This window comes from Megascapheus bottae, chromosome 18, assembly GCF_031878675.1.
Source record: "Megascapheus bottae isolate mThoBot1 chromosome 18, mThoBot2.hap1, whole genome shotgun sequence".
Classification (NCBI taxonomy): domain Eukaryota; kingdom Metazoa; phylum Chordata; class Mammalia; order Rodentia; family Geomyidae; genus Megascapheus; species Megascapheus bottae.
In genome coordinates this window covers 19,209,092-19,229,681 of record NC_143526.1, presented here as the reverse complement: position 1 = coordinate 19,229,681, position 20,590 = coordinate 19,209,092, and the positions used below count along the sequence as shown (strand labels likewise).

The 20,590-nt window shown below is 38.4% G+C and overlaps 1 protein-coding gene across 3 annotated transcripts in view; it reads right to left on the bottom strand.

Annotated features, from left to right (window-relative positions):
* Positions 1-7,918: 7,918 nt before the first annotated feature.
* Sel1l2 (SEL1L2 adaptor subunit of SYVN1 ubiquitin ligase) overlaps positions 7,919-20,590 on the bottom strand; it is an 83,968-nt gene continuing 71,296 nt past the window's right edge. For all 3 annotated transcript variants that reach the window (XM_090351975.1, XM_090351977.1, XM_090351976.1), the window contains 5 exons: positions 20,050-20,215; positions 19,866-19,940; positions 16,666-16,838; positions 8,687-8,815; positions 7,919-8,099 (listed from right to left, as the gene is read on the bottom strand). In XM_090351975.1, coding sequence (XP_090208101.1) covers positions 7,980-8,099; positions 8,687-8,815; positions 16,666-16,838; positions 19,866-19,940; positions 20,050-20,215 — 663 coding nt within the window. In that variant the 3' untranslated portion in view covers positions 7,919-7,979. The remainder of the gene's footprint in view (positions 8,100-8,686; positions 8,816-16,665; positions 16,839-19,865; positions 19,941-20,049; positions 20,216-20,590) is intronic.

Below are 20,590 nucleotides of genomic sequence, written 5' to 3'. Positions count from 1 at the left end.
GTGTTTGGTTACCCCTTGCTAGTTTCTCAGAGCCATCCTGGCAGAATCATCAGGACTACTTGAGAGGGGGAGATTGCAAAGAGGAAAATTCCCCAGGAGAACTTGCTAGCCTTTACAACTAGACTTTACCAGACTACAAGCAGGAGAAAGAACAGACCTAGGGTTCAGGATTCAGTGAGGCCTGGGTTCAGTCCTAGCTCTGCTTGCTTGCTTTTTTTTCTTTCCTTCTTTCTCTTTCTTTCCTTCCTTCCTTCCTTCCTTTCTTTTTTCTTTCTTTCTTTTTTTCTTTCTTTCTTTCTTTCTTTCTTCCCTTCTTTCCCTCCCCTCCCCGCTCCCTTCCCTTTCCTTCTCTTCCCCTTCCCCTCCCTTCCTCCTTTTTCTTCCTTTCTTTTTCCAGCCCTGGGTTAGAACTCAGGGCCTGGGCACTGTGCTTGGACTTTCTCAAGGATAGCACTCTACCACTTGAGCCACAGCACCACTTACGGCTTTTTTCTGTATATGGGTTGCACATACACGAACCAAGGGCTTCGTGCTTGCTAGGTGAGCACTCTACCACTAGGCCATGCTCCTGGCCATTCCTACTTATTCCTTTTTTTTTTTTTTTTCCAGTCATGGGGATGGAACTCAGGGCCTGAGCACTGTCCTTGGGCTTTCTCAAGGCTAGAACTCTACCACTTGAGCCACATCGCCACTTCCAACTTTTTGCTATGTATCTGGTACCTAGGAATGGGACCTGGGTCTTCATGCATGCTAGGCAAACACTTACCACTAGGCCAAACTCCCAGCCCCAGCCCTGCTTATTTCTTACACTCAAATTTCATCTGTCTGATCTCAGAATTTTCATCATAAAATTGCAGATTTTGTTTCAGTCTCAGAGGGGGTTGCTGTTCTTTCAAGTTCTTGAACTTTTTCAAGTAATTCCCTCTTTCTCCTCTTGGTTGACAATCATGGGCTTAGGAATTCCCCTGTCACTGTAGTCAGAAAATGGGGGGAGGCACTGGACAGTATGATCTGATAGGAGCCTGACCCAGGACCTGGATCCCAAGATAAAATGAACAAGTCTGCCTTCCCTTCTTTACAGTGTCTCCAGTGAACCTGTTAACTGGGCACTTTTCCCTTAAAAGCTGATTGTGTCAGAAGACAAAATTTGTGAAGAAATACATTGTGATTTACTTTAGGTTTTCTAGTCTTGAGAGTAGTTTAGAATGCATTTTTAACTATCTGAGCTATAAAAGAAGAGTAGACTTAGCTTGGAAATCTGCATATGAAGGAAAAGAGTGGACATAACAGTTAGGCAAAAAAAGAAAAAAAAAGTACAATTGCTGGGCCTGGGAGATAAAGTAGGCCCTGTCCTTAGGAAATACTAGTAGAATCTATAGGAAATAGAAATGTAGCTCAGGTGGTATAGCAGTGTCCTTAAGGGGAAAAGCCAAGCTGAATTCAAGCCTAATATTGACTCAATTTTTTTAAGCCTAGCTTAGTGTTACAAAAACACATAGCAATATGAAGCAGCATGGGACTATGAACTATGAAAAAGTACCAGAGAAGACAGCATGAACCTTCAAAAGCAAAATGTATACACATGGAGTTGAAGAAGAATAAAGAATACTACCAGATTCTGTGAGTGGACAAGAATGCTACTGAGGATGAGGTTAAAAAATAAATATCAGAAGCAAACCTTGGCATGGTAGAGCCAATGCCCAACTTCAGAGGGGAGAGGAAGAAACTCCAGAGAAGCCACAAGACTTCACCTTCCTCTTTGATCATAAGAAAATGACTGGCTGTGACAATGCACAGGACTTGAATGAGGAGGCCAGAATAGAAGTGATTTTGATGTAGACAGTATCCTCAAAACATTCTACAGGGGCTGGGAGTTTGGCCTAGTGGTAGAGTGCTGCCTAGCATGCACAAAGACAGGGGTTCGATTCCTTGGTACTACATACATAGAAAAAGCTGGAAGTGGTGCTGTGGCTCAATTGGTAAAGCACTAGCCTTGAGAAAGCCCAAGAGCAGTGCTCAGGCCCTAAATACAAGCCAGTACTGACAAACTTCTTCTGTGATCTTGGGGCTTCCACTTTGAAGCATCCAGGAATTTTTTTTTTTTGAGAGCCCAAAAAATGCAGACTTTCACTTAAACCTTAAATGTGGACATAGTTCACCTGTCTTTATCATGTCTGTGTGTTGTTAACACAGTCTCATTTCCTCATTTGGAGAGGGGAAAGGGGAGCCCGTTCCAAAGATGAAATAGGGTTTGGACAGAGGCAGCTCGTGAATTTTTGTTTTATCATTTCTTTTTTTTTCTTTCATATATTTTTATTGTAATTAATAGAAGGGTTACATTATATTCACCAGATAGAAAGTGCATTACTTCACATACATTGATACCCTTTCTCATGTCTTGGTCCCTATTTCCCATCTCCCACCCCTACCCCTCATCTTGTTTTCCTTCCTTCCCTATCTGACTTCAAATAACCAAATAAGCATATATACAATATATCAGATAACCAAGTGAAATGCTGTAACAATATGAGATAACCAAGGACAGAAAAAGAGATGAGAGATAACATAGTACATTAAGGACAACAATCACTTATTATATGGCTTTTGTTTCTATATCCTGGAGGTCCTTCCATTTAGCATCATAAGGAGAAAAATATTGCTTACAGTAGATTTTGAGAATTACTTGATTTAGTCCTGGTATCTGAAAAGGAAGAATCCTTTTTACAGTATAGGGAGGATAGCGACTAATGGGGGAGGCAGAAATTCTGTGTACCCCTTCTTTTGGAGGATCATTTAATGATACACTTTAATTACTAAATGTTTCCCAGAGCATTAGGGGGGCAGAGGTATGGATAATATGTGGATCTAGTAGCTGTGACTGGCATCAGAAATGAGGGGCAAGCTGGTAGAACTGAACCCTTTGCCTTGTAGAATTTAAAGTTAACTCCAGTTAGCGTCAGCATTGAACTGAATCACAGGACACCTGGTTAGTGAGAGGTGACGAATTTGTTGCTATGGGAAAACCTCCCACACACTCTGTGAGAGGAAAGGAAAACAGAATTTGTTTTCCTTATTTTAGTCTATGGTCCTCTTTTAAATCCCACTTCTTTCTTTGGCACTAATTAGGATAACTTGATACCTTATTGTTTTGAAAAACAACATGTCCATTGTCTCATCTGGCTTCTGGCTTCTGGTGATTGCTGGTGTTCTTTGGTCTTTGTGCTTGCTAGGCAAGCACTCTACCACTAAGCCAAACTCCTGACCCCCACTTAGTTGTTTTTTTGTTTTTAACATGGAAGCCCAACCTAAACAATCCAAGGCAATATCTTCATCTTTAATGTCCTGAATTACTCCCTTTGGCAGGCTACAGCAGAGAATGTGTTGTATGGACCAGTGAATGAGCAGAGCCTTGGGGCTCAGGAAATCTCCCTAAAGCAGCAGACACACATCTCATCTCTGACTTTAGCTACAGTTGTAGTAGACCCTGAAAATTCAGATTCATACTAGCTGTGCTTAATACCAAGAGAAGATGTAAGGCTGTTTTTTTAATTTAATTTAATTTATTAATTTATTTTTTGCCTGGCAGACTTTCCTTAAAACTTCTTGTAAGCAACCTGGAAAGGGTGCAAGTAAGTACACTCTGGGATAATCTCAAATAATTCAGAAAGAATGGCATCCTGAGCCTCTCATCTTTTAGCCAGACAATTCAGGGAGATATTTTGTTAACTTTTCAGATCTTGTTAGAACACAGTCCTCCGTTTGCCTACAGTGTTGATTTCCATAATGGACTTTTTTTTTAATGGCTTTTTATCCTTCAATTTGAAGCCCTAGGATCTCCTCTCAAATGAACTACAGGTACTCAAATTCTTACGTCGGTCTCTACTTTTGGGAAATGCTAAACAGAGACGGAAGGTTCCCAGCAGAGCATCCTTGAGAAAGCCACAAAAGTACCCCATGGAGGTAGGTCAACCTGGTGGCCACCTTCATAGGATGGCTTCTGTGACAATTTAGCAAAATATCTCCTGTTCCTTAATCCACCTTCCCAACACCATTATCCTCTTTAATCAAGGAAGATCATAAAGAAAATAGGATGAGAAATCAAAAGGAAACAGGACAGAACAATTTACACTTCTATCCTCTTTTATCAGGGTATTAGTCTTAAACAGGGAAGCTGCCTTCCTTCCTATTAACACAACTGCTTACAATTGTCAACACATTTGTTCTAGTCTCTTTTCTTATGGGCAAAAACTGTTTAATAATTGGCATCATAGTATTTTAATTATGCTTTTAAGTACTATCTGAAGAACTGATTGATCTTTGAGTTACATGTCACAATGTACTTCACAATGTCTGTGGAGAATGAAGCAAGTTATCTCAAGAAAATTTATTGATACCTGGTGGATGCCCTCATACTGTCATCTTCTATTGCATGCTTCTTGAGGATAGGGATGACATAGTGCTCAATTTTATTCCCCCAGATCTTGGCAGAGTGCTTGGAACACTAAGCACTAGTGGATTACTGAATGGAAGAGTAGAGATGGTCTAGAATGCCACCCTCCACCACTTTAAGTGATGCCCAAGTGCCCATCTCTATCTCCTCAGGACTTTCCATTGTTGTTGGCAGGCAAAGCTGCTAAATGCCAGCATCTGCATCTGTTTGCTCATGTGCTTTCTCTAAGTGGGAGTGCAGAGAATTAATGTTCCCTGAAAGCACCCATCACCAATGAATGCTGGGAGCAGCTGTGACTAAATATTTGGCTTTATTGCCCTTGGATAGGATAATTATGAAGTAAGTGTTCTACCCAAGGTATTTCTAGTGACTCACAGTGGTAATTTTCTTGATACCTTCATAACAGTCCTTTACTGGCTTTTTTTCTACATACACATATGTACACATATACACATACATGTTTGTACGTACAGATGGATGGATGAGTAGATGTATATTTTGGCAGTTCTGGGGATTAACTCAGGTTCTTAAGCTTTCTAATCCTTTACCACTTGAGCCATACCCCCAGTCCTTTTGCTCTTTGATTTGTTCATTTTTACCTAGAGATTTCTGATTTTGCCTATGCTAGGCTTAGATCTTGATCTTCCTACCTCTACCTGCAGTGTAGCTGAGGCTACAGGAATGTGCTACCATACTCAACTTCTAAACTACTTGCTCACAAATATCTAACTCATAGATTCTAAGGAAACCTATACTAACAGAATCACCCAGCTTAGATTTGTATGTGACACATGAAGCTCTCTAAAGCAAGGTCCTTCCTTCTCATAGGATTCATTCCTCTTACTGACTGGTTTCAGATCTTTGCATAATACATAAATTATTTAGCCTAACTCATTCATTCTGAGTCCTTCCATGCCACAGCTATCTGGGGATTGTCATCTTCTTTTGTTGGCTGTTTTCTAGACTCAGCAGTGGCTCTACAACTACTATAGGAATGGAAAGCTTCATGTTTTCTTGCTTAGCAATCATTATTCTGGTTTGATGTGCAGGCTAGTGGGAAGATTACAACTGAATGTTGTTACTTTTTCCTTTAGTACTTTTAAGAATGAATCTTGGAAGAGTCCCTGTATATTTGCCATGGGTCAGTGTGCTCCGTTTGTTCAATGACATGGAGAACAGTACAAGATGGTATTTTGTCATAATGGGAAAATAATGATGGCTTATAGGCAAAAGCTCTTACATTCTTGTTGAGTCATCTTGAAGCTGTCCCCAGGGTGAAAGAACTGCTTTGGTGATCACGTTGAAGAAGAGTCCTAGAAATGGACATTTTAGTCACTAAACTCCTAAACCACTCCTGTGTTCAAAATCTGTCCTACATATTCTTCCAAGTTCTGTGATCATCTTGAACTACTCCCCATTACTTAAAAAGGAACTCTTCTGGGCTAGGAACATGGCCTAATGAAAGTGTGCTCTCCTAGCATGCACAAAGCCCTGAGTTCCATTCCCTGGTACCACATACACAGAAAAAGCTGGAAGTGGTGCTGTGGCTCAAATGGCAGAGCTCTATCCTTGAGCAAAAAGTGTCCAAGGACAATGCGCAGGCCCTGAGTTCAAGCCCCAGGACTGGCAAAACAAAAACAAAACAAAAAACAAATTAAAAAAAAAAGGAACTTTTTGTCCTTAAGTTGGACTTTTTTTTGAATAGGCAAGCAGAATAATTTCCTATCAAGGTACTCCATGTTTTGGCTAGAGAATAAATACAGGACATAGATTGATTTGTGACTTTTTAAAGTTTATTTATTTATTTATTTATTTATTTTGTAGTACTGAGGTTTGAACCCAAGGCCTCGTGTTTGCTAAAAATAGGTACTCTACCAATTGAGCTCTCCTACCACTCTTCCCCCCCTGGTTATTTTCAAGATAAAGTCTTGCTTATGATATGGCTGGTTTTGACTCCAACCTTCTCGTTTGGTGTGTCCCTTCATCAGTGTGCCTGACCATCGTACTTCCCTTCTAGCTTGAGATAAAAGGCTAGCACATGATGTGTCATCATTGGTTGAGATGGGGGCTCGTGAACTTTTATGCAGAATCTGATCTATATCTAATTTGCACCTCTCAAGTAGCTAGAATTACAGACTTGAGCCACTGTGCCTTTTGTTGCCATAAGTTTTTAAAAAGTAGTCAAAGCAACCCTGTAAGGGGCTTATTCTTGATGTCAGGGCTTATGGTAATCCTCTTACATACATTGTCTCATTTAATCTTTATAGCAGCTCTCTAAAATACAAATTATTCTTCCCACATGACGGGTCAAGAATCTAAGACTAGAGAGGTCTAACAGCTAGAAAGTTTGGGGGGGGCTGGGATTTAAGCCTGACCTTCAACATAAATCACAGCCTCTTGCACTGTCCTTGCCCACCCATCCTCCTTTTTCTCCCAAGCCTAGGTCCTGGATTTGCTTATCAGGGGAGCCATAGAACCTAACCTTTTCACGTATGCCTAGAAAAATGATGTCATTTCCCTTAATGGCTCCAACTCCTTCCTTTCTAGGCAATACATGATAAGGTATTCATTAGCATTTCAGTGGCTCACAGGATTATTGCTAAAGATCTATTTGTGCAAGACTTATTTGAAAATTTTGTCTATCAAATTTTTTGTTGTTGTTATTGTTTGTTTTGGGGGTTTTTGGTGTTTTTTTGTTGTTGTTGTTTTTGGTTTTTTTTGCCAGTTTTGGTGCTTGAACTCAGGGTGCAGGCACTATCCTTGGATACATTTTGCTCAAGACTAGTACTCTGCCACTTGAGCCACAGCACCACTTCTGATTTTTTTCTGTGTATATGATACCAAGGAATAGAACCCAGGGCTTCATACATGCTAGATGAGCACTCCACCATTAGGCTACACTCCTAGCCCCTTATCAACTTCTGATGTGTCTATATTCCTGTTTGGTATATCTGTAGGAAACAAGAAACCCAGCTGCCCTGTTGAAAAGAAAGGATATTTCTGAGGAAGCAGCCCTTGAATAACATGAAAATAGTGGTCTTTGTCACCAGGATGACAAGTTTGTAACCATGTCTTAATGAGTTCACAACCTCTCCTACAAGTATAAAGTTGATTTTCCTCTCTGTTTTTTTTGTTTGTTTGTTTTTTTTCCTGGCAGGGGGAGAGCACAGGATCTTGGACTGAGACATTATGCTTACTAGATAAGCATTCTACCATTTGGCCATACCTCATCCCTTCTTTTTAGTGTTCTTGAGATAGTATCTTGTGCTTTTTGCCCTGGCTTGCCTTGGACAGTAATCCTCCTATATTTTCCTTATCCCATCATAGCTAGGATTACAGGCATACACCACTACACTACAACATGTCTCTGAAGTTATTTCTTTAGGACAGGTCTCAAGCTCTGTCTACTTCCTGTTACAGGCTTGGGTGAAAAATCTGCAAGCAGGTTCTTGATTTGGTTGAGGAAATTCTTTAATTTTGAGGATAGCTTAACATAAACCCATGATCACATTTTTGGATCATCCAGAGCCTACCTATAACGATTTCTAAGCAAAAAGATGAGGGTGGCAACAAGTAGGCCAATCACAAATAAATCCCAGTATGGTCCAACGGTGTTGTCCAGTTTCATCCATTTCCATCTCATTGTAAACTGTTGACAAGTGACATTTGGGTTAAAAAAAAAGTTCCAAATTACCACTGTATTCAGATCCATCATCTCCTTATTCACCTCCCACCACCAGCAGATATCATCAATTCTCCTTAGCTTCCTGCAGTCTTGGAAGAGACAATCTTTGTAGGTTTATAGCTCTTAGAGAGGGCTTAGCTACTACCATTGGAATAACCTCCAGGATTTATAAAATTTTATTTCAAATTCATTTCAAATTGTAGCTCTTTGTGGTACCATTTGCTACCTGCCATCTGCTTACCAGTCTGAGATTTTTGATGGCAAGAGCTGTGTTTTGAACAAGTATATATAGCACGTTATTTCACTTAAGGCTTTGAACATAGTTTGTGCTGAAAAAAATATCTATCAAATGAATTCATTGGATGTACTACAAAGTGCCAACACATACTCAACATAACACGTAAAGCTGCTCTGCATGGTAAATATGAGTGAATGCTACTTATCAAGGGAAAGCCATCCAAAAAAATTCTCTTTTTATGATGGGCCTCAGAGTCCCTTAGAGTTACTTATTGGAATTCCAGAGCCTCAGGGCCTATTTGAGACACACTCACATTAAAAAACAGGATGTCTCGGAGCAAATGCATAGTTTCCAGTTTCATAAGGGCAAAAAACACAGGTATGTGAGCATCTGGACTTGTTTGAGCAGCCATGTCATACAATCTTCTGGCCAAGTGGATGTCCTAGAAATAGAACAACAGCCAGTCCTCATTAGCTACAGGTTCTTGAAAGATAAAAAGAAACCATTGTTAGAAATGCCATAATTTATGTTTGGCAGAGTGGTTCCCTAAAGATGACCATGCTTTCATCTCTAGAACCTTGAAGGTAAATCATATGGCAAAAGGGCTTTTGAAAATGTAATTAAGGTTATAGATCTTAAACTAGAGTATCCTATGCATTCAGATGGTTATCATATAATTACATGAGCCTTTAAATAGAACTATGTCTACAATGAAGAAGAAAACCAGAGGTTCAACTCAACATTCTGGAAGAGGCCACAAGGGAAAAATGAGAAGAAATTCACACAGCTAGCAAGGAAACAAAATCCTTGATCATACATCTTAAATTCAGCCAACCAACTACCTGAATGAGCTTGAGAGAAGATTCTTCCTAGAACCTCCTGTGAAGAATACAACTTTGATTTTTGTCATGTGATACCCTATACAGAGGACCTACTTAGACCACCAAGACTTTTGATCTACAGAAACCATGTAATAATAAATATATGCTGTTTTAAGCCATTAAATACGTATTACAAAGAAACTAAGACAAGCCTTAAAAAGCTTTCTTGGATAACTTGGACCAGCTCTTTATACTTGTGATTTCAGAGAAAGGGATAGAGATCATTAGATACTAAGGCACAGTTTCCTAAAATAGACACAAATGTAGGTAATTAAGGAACAATAACAATTATTTATAGTGATCACCATCATATTTATCTTACCTGAAGTTATGAATTTATTTGTAAGTCCTTGAAGACAAGGTCTTAATAAAGTGCCTGTATTGTGTAGTAGTCTTCAACAATACTTTATAGAATGAGAGAATATAATATTTTGGCTCTTGGGTTGGAACTTGATTCCTCAAATGACATAATAATATATTGTCAGGGACTTTTTTCTGATAAAATTAGATAATGGCAGAGCCACTTTCTGTGGCTTATTATGCTTGCTTTATTTTTGCTTTGTGAAACTGGTGAGAAGGCTAAGGTGTGTTACTTGTCAAGGTTGAGGTGTCCTGAAAGTGTTTTGCTTGACTGACCATGAATCACTTCCAAAGAAAGGTAAGAGGAAAATTGTTTTATGAACTGCCATCCAAATATGTTATTTTCTGTTGGCTCCAGCACCTAGGCTTCAACAGAGCCCTGGAGGCCTCTGCTAAACCTGTTTCTTGAGTAGTGTCTTCTGTCAGTGGTGTTATGTCATTTCTTTTTTTATAGTTTTAGAAGAATTTATTTTATTGTCGGGATAATGTATAGAGGGGTTACAGTTACATACAGGTACATCTTGCACATTGATATCCCTTCTCATGTTTTTGTTCCCGTTTCTCTCCCCCTACTCACTCCTAATCATCTTGTTTTCCCTCCTTCCCTTCCTTATTTTGAATAAACAAGTAAACCTATATACAATATACCAGGTTAACATTTCTTAGCCAGGCGCTCGTGGCTCCTAGCTACTCAGGGAGGCTGAAACCTGAGAGTCATAGTTCAAGGCCAACCTGGGGACAAAAGTCCATGAGACTTTTTTTTTTTTTTACCAGTCCTGGGGCTTGAACTCAGGGCTTAGGTACTGTCCTTGCACAGACTAGTGCTCTGCCACTTGAGCCACAGCTCCACTCCTGGCCTTTTCTGTTTACGTGGCACTGAGGAATCAAACCCAAGGCTTCATACAGGCTAGGCAAGTACACTACCACTAGGCTATGCCCTAGGCTTCTATGAGACTTATCTCCACTTAACCACCAGAAAATGGGAAGAGGCACTATGGTCAACGTGATAGAGCATTAGGCCGGGAGTTTGGCCTAGTGGTAGAGTGCTTGCCTAGCATGCACAAAGACGGGTTCGATTCCTCAGTACCACATACACAGAACAAAACAAGCCAGAAGTGCTGAGGCTCAAGTGGTAGAGCTCTAGCCTTGAGAAAGTCCAAGGACAGTGCTCAGACCCTGAGCTAAAGCCCAGGACTGGCAAAAAAAAAAAAGTAGTAGAACATTAGCCTTGAGCTGAAGAGCTCAGGGACAATGCCTAAGCCCAGAGTTCAAGCCCCACCACTGACAAAAAAAAAAAAATCCATAGCTTTGAAGTCTGGTAAATAGATTTGTTGGCGAAAGAGGCATGTTTTTGCTTAAATTTTAGGAGACTGGAACAAATATTTCTGGCAACAGAGAAAATAAATGTAAAAGCTCTAATTCTAATATATTCAGTGAATAGTCTTATGATAGCACTCTGCTGATTGTAACAGCTGTGTTAGCCCCACATGGGAAAGGCAGCTTGAGTGAAATGCAACTTTTGGGGAAAGTTAGCTTTGTCAGTATCACAGTCTTCCTTCCTTCCTTCCTTCTTTCTTTCCTTTCTTCCTTCTTTTTATTTATTTTGTATATGTGTCAGTTATGGTGCTTGAACTCTGGGTTGAGTGCTGTCCCTGAGCTTTTCAGCTCAAGGCTAGTACTTTACCACGTTGAGCCATAGCACCACTTCTGGTTGTCTAGTGGTTAATTGGAGCTAAGAGTCTCACAGACTTTGGTGCTCAGGCTGGCTTTGAACTGTGATCCTCAGATTTCAGCTAGGATTACAGGCATGAGCCACCGGTACCTTGGCCCGAAGTCATTCTTTTTTAAATTAGTCACTGTGAGGTTACTTCTTGAGGCACAAGCTCTGCTAGTTCTGTTACTAGGAAATAGAAAAAAAAATCAAGAAACACTACTAAAGTGGAATGAGCTTTCCCTCTGCCCAGCAGGCCTCAAAATTTGGAGTAGAGTAGGATGTGAAAATGTTTAAAAAGTTCCAGACAAATTTCCAAATGATACTGCCCAATTAGAACAACTCATAAAATAAAGTTTATTGCTAAACTCTAGAAATGATCCTTCGTTAAAAAAAATCTTATTTAGTAATAAGTTCAAATCAAGGTGAGTAAAGTGCTTTATACCTGTAATCCCAGCTACTCTGAAAGCAGAGATTCCTGGATGATTGTGGTTTGAGACGCCACCATTCAACAACAACAACAACAACAACAACAACAGCAACAAATCTGAAAATGACAGTGAAATCCTGTGAGCAAAGCCATACAAGAGGTATACATAAGAGAACCATGGTCTGAAACCATCTAGAAAAAACAAAAGGCAGGCCAAGAGTGTGGCCTAGTGGTAGAGTGCTCACCTAGCATGCACAGAGCCCTGGGTTCAATTCCTAATTCCACATGCACAGAAAAAGCTGGAAGTGGTGCTATGGCTCAAGTGGTAGATCACTGAAAAATAACTAACATCAAAAAAAAAATTAAAAACCAACCCCAAATCATTCAAACAAAAAATGTCTTCTTGATAAATAGTGTTCATTAAAGATGGTCAGACTCTGTAAATGAGAATTCCATTTCATAGTATAATCCTTATGTTTCACCGGTCTATGGCATATTAACTGAATTCAGTGATATAGGGGTTTATAGAAACTATCCTGAAGACTTTTTTATTTTTAAGTAACCTAACTAAATTCCAAGTAAAATGTCAGGTGTGCCAAAGTATTGCTTAATATTCAAAACAGTTTGCTGTAGTTCAAAGATTCAGAACTATCTAGCAACCAAATTCCTAGTTTAGGAAAATGGTTCAATTACCTGATGCAACTATTCTATGGTCCCAAATGTTTGAGTGTCATAAAAAAATTTCTTGTACTGAGACAGATGATGTAAATGGAAAAGTAGTTCTTAAAATAATAAAATGTCATGGTCTTATTTTGTATATGCCCTATGTAAATTAGGGGAAGTTTTGAAATTACAGAACTGAATAACTGAGGAAATAAAGCCACCCACATTCCCACTATAGAGAGATAACTGCTACTTTTACAGACATTGTTCTATCTTTTGTATGTTTGTTTCTTTAATTTAGGGATTTTTTTCACCCTGCGTAATGTATTATTGTCTGCTTTTATTTTTGTTGTTATTGTTGATTGTGGGGCTTGAACTCAGGTCCTGGATACCGTCCATGAGCTCTTTTTCTCAAGAACAGCCCTCTGTCACTTTGAGCCACAGCACCACTTCCAGTTTTCTAATAGTTGGAGATAAAAGTCTCATGAGCTTTTCTGCCCAGTCTAGTGTCAAACCACAATCCTCAGATCTCAGCCTTCTAAGTAGCTAGGGTTATAGGCATGAGCTACCAGAACCTGACTTGAATAATATTTTCATATCTTATTGTATATCATGGAGATGACTAATACTTATTCAGTATTTATTTGTGCCAATCCCCAATGCGATTTAATCATCATGACAATTCTGTAGGGAAGGTGATATCAACTATGTTTGGAAGAAGTACAGAGGGGTTAAGTTACTTAAATTCTTATAGCACTTAAGTGCTGAGTGAGAATTGAAATTCATATTGTCTGCTTTTAATCCACTGACACAGTAGGTACCAGATATACACTACTATATAATAATCCATATCTTCTACTGGAAAACATTCAGTGGTTTTATAAATTTTATAAGTTAATACATATATATATATGGAGAGAAACTATATATAATACATAGAGTATATGTAATAGAGACTATAGACTAGATACAATATAGACTAAGTCTATATATAGTCTCTATATTTAAATCTAGTCTATTTATTTAGTCTAGATACATAGTCTCTATATAATATATATAGTCTATATTTACATCTAGTCTGAATATTTATAGACTGACTAGATAAGTATATGCAAAGTGACATTTATTCCAAATTATAATTTTTCCTTTTTGTCTTACTGTAGGATAGTTATTATATGCTTTCTTCCTTTTAAAAATGGTTATTATGTATTTCTCATACTTACTATATATTTTAGTATAGAATATGAGTATCTTAATTATCTCCTATTCCATAAAATTAATTTTCATATCCTTAACATGTTTAGTACTTTGCTTTTTATTCTTATTTATTTTTATTGTAATTAATAGAAGGGTTACATTATATTCTCCAGATATAAGGTGAATTACTTAACAATCATTGCTACCCCTTCTCATGTTTTTGTCCCCATTTCCCTCCCCCACCTCCCTATCTTGTTTCCCCCTTCCCTATCCTATTTCAAATAAACATATACAATATATCAGATAACAAGATAAGATACTATAACAATATGAGATAACCAAGGGACAGCAAAAGAGATGAGAAATAACATAGCACATTAAGAACAACAGTCACACCTTATATGGCTCTTATTTCTGTATCCTGAGGTCCTTTCATTTAGCCTCATCCTATATGACCTTATGTATCTAGGTTTTGCCTTATTGTAAACCTTTGTTAGAAGAGTCCAAGGTTTATACTAATTATGAGAAATGAGGGAAACCATTTGGTGTTCTCATAAATAAGACTCATTCAGTCCTGAATCCATTTAGGTCAAACAACTCACTGAGCAAAGTAGTGGTTAGTGAAGCTACGAGAATAACTAGTTCTCATCACTATAATCCTACGTTCCTTTCCTAAAGACAGATGCAAACAACAATGACCCAGATTTTTACACTGATTTTCCAAGCCATGATTTATACCTCACTTTCCTCCCTGCATGTCTTAAATACCTAGAGGTCTTAAATAATAGTCATATTTGATTCTCAGAGAAACTCCAGTAATATTACACTCATTGTTTTCATTGGTTTACACGAAAGAGGACAAGAGCTTGGATGGTGTCTTCTCCTAGGCTCATTTACTTCCATTGCAGTAACTTTTGGGATTTAAATTAGCAGGATTTTTTATTTTACTTGAATTTCCTAGTTAATGTGACTATGAGATGACAAGAATTAATCTTGAAACTTTGTTTCTGGATCCTTATTTCTCTAATGGCTAAGATTAAAGGTAGTGGTTTTTCATTCACTAAATCAAAAAGTAAAGAAAAAAAGGGAGGTGGGGAAGCAAAACAACACAAAACAAAACAAATCTCATCTAAGATATATTGATCAAAGCAAACTATTCATAATTTAACAAGAATCCTAGCAGAAAAGAATAGGGAAGTGGTCAGAGAGAAACTTTTTTCCTGTTTGTATCAACAGCTACTGTTTGACATTGTGAAGACGATGACTAGCAGAGACATTCTTGGTGACTAAGAAGGAAAACCAAATCCTCCAACATGACTGGCCAGCAGGACCTGGCAGGCAGTATCTCTCCTGCTCTGTATGTAGTTCCTGTGTACTGACAGGATACCTCCAAGGATTCAAGACAAATATGGTCTTCTTGTAATGAGGATGATGCTGTCGGAAGACTGAGTGCTTTTTGAATCACACAGGATAGGAGAGCCAGCTTGAATTTAACACCTGGAATGAGGCATTTCCATGCCTTTCATAAACAAAACTCATCTTGGGTTATTATGTTTTGTGTGAGGAATTGTGAATACAAGCTTTAATCTTAATAGAAGCCTCTTCCTTAGCAGTTGCTCAGGATTGCCTTCTGATCTAAATATCAGTGATTTCCCCGCATTTGACTACAAAGCTCTTTCACAAAGCCTTGTTCATTCATTTTATCTTCGAAGTGAAGGCCAGACCAGGTATCATTAGTTCTGTTATACTGATAAGGTGACAGTGGGAAGCTACTAAGAGTTGCTAAGTAACATCCAACAGATCATCCAATTTAGCTACTTGGTCCAGTCTGTTCTCCTTCCATTTTTTTTTATAAACACAGGTGGCTTACCACTGCTAGGAATGGAGGAAACAGGCTTGGATTTGGATTTGATATCTTTTCTACTGTCTAGGGTGCCAAAACTGATGAATAGTATTTGTCAAAAAGGCAGGCTGCGGGGAAGAACAAGACATTGGGGTTCTGGATAATTGCCACCTAGAGAAGTCTCCTTTGGCTGCCAGTGTGCACTGTTTTTGCAGTTCTTTGAGAGGAAATTTCCTACCGATAATTCTCCAATTAGTACTAGCACAACTGAAAAGAAAACAAGAGCATAAAATATCCAATATTCTCCACATTATTTTATTCTAGAAATGCATTTAGGAATATAAACGCTGAAGATAAATACATTCATGTGCACTAAGACTAACTTAGTCAAGAGCCCATGTTTTCCTCTCCTAAAATATCTGAGTATCACACAGGTTTGGGTTAAAGCTCTGACCCTTCCACCAATGAGCTCTGTAATCTTAGCTTGATTCATACATTTAGGACAATTACAGTGCTTCACCAACAGACTGTGTGATTTAAAAGACAGTGCACATATCACACCTAGCCCAATGATTATCATCATTGACATTTAACACAACTTGTTTATCCTGTCAGACCTTGATGCCATCCTGTGGTTAATTAGACTCACTGATTAGGGGGTTTCCCCAATAGCATCTCGTAATGTTAGTGCTCTTTCATTAATGAATATGCATTTATTCTCTTGGGCCTTCATAGGATACCCAGCACACTGTTATGGGAATGTTAGTTGCTCTGTAAGACATTTCTGACATAGTGTCACCTCAGTTTCGAGTACTGTCCTCATTCCACTTTGTCCTCTATTACAGAGGACTTGGAAGTCAGTGGAAATATCAGTGGACAAAACGGCTCTAGGAGGAGAGGAATAGAAACAAGGCCCATGGAAAAAGGTATGCTGGGAGAAAAGTAGGAACTTATGACTCAAATTGGCCTAGGCTAGATTTCTGCTATTTATTATTTATGTCCTTGACGTAAATCGAGAAAATGATATACCCTCATAGGATTCCTAGGAGAAAAATAGTATTAATAATATATATTGACATAAGACTCAGCAAATGCTAAATCTTCTCCTTCCTTCCTCTACACTGATGGTATTAACAGAATTCAAAACATTTATGGATTTTCTCTTCCTATCCATCTGGCATTGCTAGAGTTAAACCAATGTACTTACCTTTGCAATACCTAAGCCATGTTCATACATATAAGCCAGATTGAACATGGCTTGTGCACTGTGATATTTGTCAGCTGCAATGCTGTAATGTGTAGCTGCAGTTTGGTAGTCTTTCTTAGTTCCATAGCCATAATAATGGTAATCTCCAATTTTTACTCTAGCAAATGCATTGCCTGGAGAAATATTAGAAAGAGAAGAAAAATTATAACTCAAGTGTTATTCTCAGTCTAATGATCTGTAAAAAGAAAAATGAAAAATGGGAGGGAGAGGGGAGGAAAAGAAAAGTAGACAAATGAAGACGGGGAGGAGGATACAGTCATAATGTTCAATGTGTACCCTGGGAAACTAAGAAAATTGATGAGGAGATTGAAAAAGGGGTGACATCATCAAGATGCACTATATTTATAAACTAATTGTTCAATGGTAATTCCTTTGTACATCTACTTAAAGATAATAAAAATATAATTTAAAGATTATATGCATATAATTACAGCCTGAATGTTATATATGAATATAAGATTTTACCTTTTAAATTCATTTCTTTTGTTGTTGAATTTGGTTGTGGTACTTGAACTCATGGCCTGGGCCATGTCCCTGAGCTCTTTGCTCAAGGCAAGCACTCTACCACTTGAGCCACAGCACCACTTCTGGCTTTTTTGAGTAGCTTATTGTGAATAAGAGTTTTATGGACTTTTCTGCCTGTGCTAGCTTTGAACCATGATCCTCAGCTCTCAGCCTCCTGAGTAGTTAGGATTATAGGCATAAACCACTAGTGCGCCCAGCCCTAAATTCATTTCTTAGGGGTAGGTAAACTCCTGGGAGACTGATTCCATTTCCTCCCATTCTTAGAATTCATTGTTGCAGGTCTACTCTTTTACATTACCCACTTCTTCTGTCCCAAGTCAACCCCACTATCCATTCAAACAGGATAGAATATCTTCTATGAATTCACACTAAACCTTTTCAAAATTGTGTTGTGTAACTCCCTATCTCCAGAGTTTTACTCCCAGTCTTTCACTGGAGGTCACCTTTCTCTTAGAAATGACTTGTAAGAGGAAGGGAGCCCATGTGTTTGTGACAGAAAAGTAAGTGAGCTTGGTGTGGTGACTCATATCTATAATCCCAGCTACACAGGGGGAGGAGACCAAACTGCAGCAAAAGCATCAGACCTTAATTTTTTTTTAAAAAATGACCAAATTAGAAAGGGCTGGTGGTGTGGTTCAGGTGGTAGAGTGCTTGCATAGCCCTGAGTTCAAACCCCAATCTTAGCTGTAACCAATTCATCATAGTCTAGGAATCTTTGGAAAAGAGGAAGTACTAAATATAAGTGATACAGGACTAATTGCAACATTTTCTCCTTATTTAACCTAGAAAGGGCCTAAAATCCTTTGGAATGTATCCCTTTGTGTAATAAAGTTATTTTCACCATCCTTTGACTCAAGGAATCATAACTCTATGGGAATAGAGAACTTTGGTGCATTTTCAAGCTTACAAGCCAAGTGCCCTCTCTGAGAAGAGAGGGCAGTGAACAAGCTTGTTCTTCAAAGATTCAGTTCTACTCTAATGAGGGGGACTCACTAAGCCTGACAGGTTTATCTGTGGATTAATTGACAGTAGGACTCCTGCTTTAATTTCACAATTACAAGACAGATGACTGCATGCTGATGTGTCAATACCCTCTTTACATGAAGCAACAGCTAAAAGAGACCAATAGTGAGTGATTAGCAGGAAAATTCCATTATGAGATTTCCTTACCCCAAAAGAGCTACTCAGCAGCCATATCTTTGGAGATACTTATTCCCAACCTTTTGTGACACATAATTATTTTTAGCACAGCGACTCTTTTTTTTTAAGACTGAGGGAATTCTGTTTAATATTCATGTTTTTCTCATTTTCAATTTCTCTTTTCCTTGATCCAATTTCCACACCATTTCCTAGTCTGAAATAAACATGCATTTGTTGCAACTGAGCTGAGTTGCCATAGCTGACAGATTGCTAGTGTGGTTTTCCCCACTCCAAATAAGGTCTTTATTGCATTTTATTAAACACAGAATTTCTCACTAAAATCACAGTGATGGCTTGTTGCTGCTTTACCAGCTCAGCTGGATCTGAGAAAGCAACACTGTGACTTTTTTCTTTTGCCTCATATTAGCAGCAGTTGAAAATCATTTTTTATACTCTTACTTCCTGCTTAAAAGAATGATTTGGCCATAGCATGATTTTTAGAACAAGTAATTGGAAGTAAAATTGGTCTTATTATGTGGGTTCCTCACATATCCAAAAGCCAATTCTGACAGCTTTGCAACATCTCTGTGCTCTTAATACTGTAATTTTAGGGAGAAATTTGGGAGAAGCATAATAATGCAAATGCCACCTGTCAATGCTATTCCTGGTAATATTATTTCATATTCTTTACCACAAGTGACATCAATGCACACAAATGGACATGAGAACTCCAGTCAAGGGAAAGGTTATTACTATTCATCTCTACTTTGTTTTGTTTTAATTCTAACAAACTAATAGCTATAGTAAAGATCTGAACTTTGTTGTAATCTATACATTTTTCAAAAAGAAATCAACTGAGACTTAGATATATAATTAATTTTGCCCATAAACTCAGAGTCATAGGTCATGTCACTGATTAATTTCATAAACAAATCAGCAAATGAGTGACTGAAGCCAGAACAAGATAACTGTTTTCTTGTGTAACTTATAATGTTTCAAACAACAGGTCTAGTGCCATGGAGGCAGAACCATAGAAAATTTCCTAAGATTTGCTAAACCACAGGACTTTAAGAATAATGAGAATGCCCAGAAATGACCTCTAACATCAATATGGTGCCACCTACCTGATATTCTGTACCTGTACACCTATGCACAAAATAACATAGCTGAACCAAATTATTTAGTGACTAATCAGGGACCAGGTATGTGCTTTTTTTTTTTTGGTGGGTCATGGGGCTTGAACCATGCCTGAGTGATGTCCCTAAGCTCTTCAGCTCAAGGCTACCACCCTACCCTTGAGCCAAGCCCCACTACCCGTTTTCTAGAGGCTAATTGGAGATAAGAGTCTCAGGTTCTTTTGTGCCTGGGCTGGCTTTGAATCTTGATCCTCAGATCTCAGCCTCCTGAGTAGCTAGGATTACAGGAATGAACCACCGGGCCTGGCTGTGCTTATTTTCTTAATCTAGATTTTATACCTTGAACAGCTGCTCGATTCCATAAGAGAAGTGCCATTGGATACATCTTCTCTTTCTCAAGAATGTTGGCCTTTTCTGAAAAACAAGGAAACATTCCACTAAGGAGTCTAAAAGTGCATCTATGGTAAAGTCACATATGCATAGGTATGACTGGGGAATTACAGAGAATTTTAACTTATCTTACTAGATTCCAAAATGAATGCTGAATTGCTTTGAGCTACTTCATACCCCATTTCTGCAAGCAGTGCATACTGAACAAGAGAAGAATCTATATCACCATCCTTATAGGCAAAGTAGGCTGTCAGGAATTTTTCAGCCCAGTGGCCTAGTTCACAGACACCTTTATAAAGCTGTATATAGGAAGAGAAACGAAGCACACTAGTTAGTCAAGATACTTCATACCAGGAAAATGATTGATGAACTCAGTCTGAAGCTTCTTCTGGCTAGTCAGACAAGAATTTTAGATCGAAAACATGGTTTTTGCAAATTATTTGGGGGTAAAGAGTTAATACTTTTCCCAGACACAGAGATTTCAATTGTATTCTTCCTTTTTGATTAAAAAATTTTCTTTGGCTTCAGCAGAATTTCATTGGGGTGATTTTAAATTTGTAAACTAAACTTTCCAGGTTTGAAGGTTTATTTTTCCTTTTCCTTTTTTTTTTTCAGGCTTGGAGGTTTTTCTTGACAAGAATGTATGGACTATGTTTGTTGTTGCTGTTATCCAG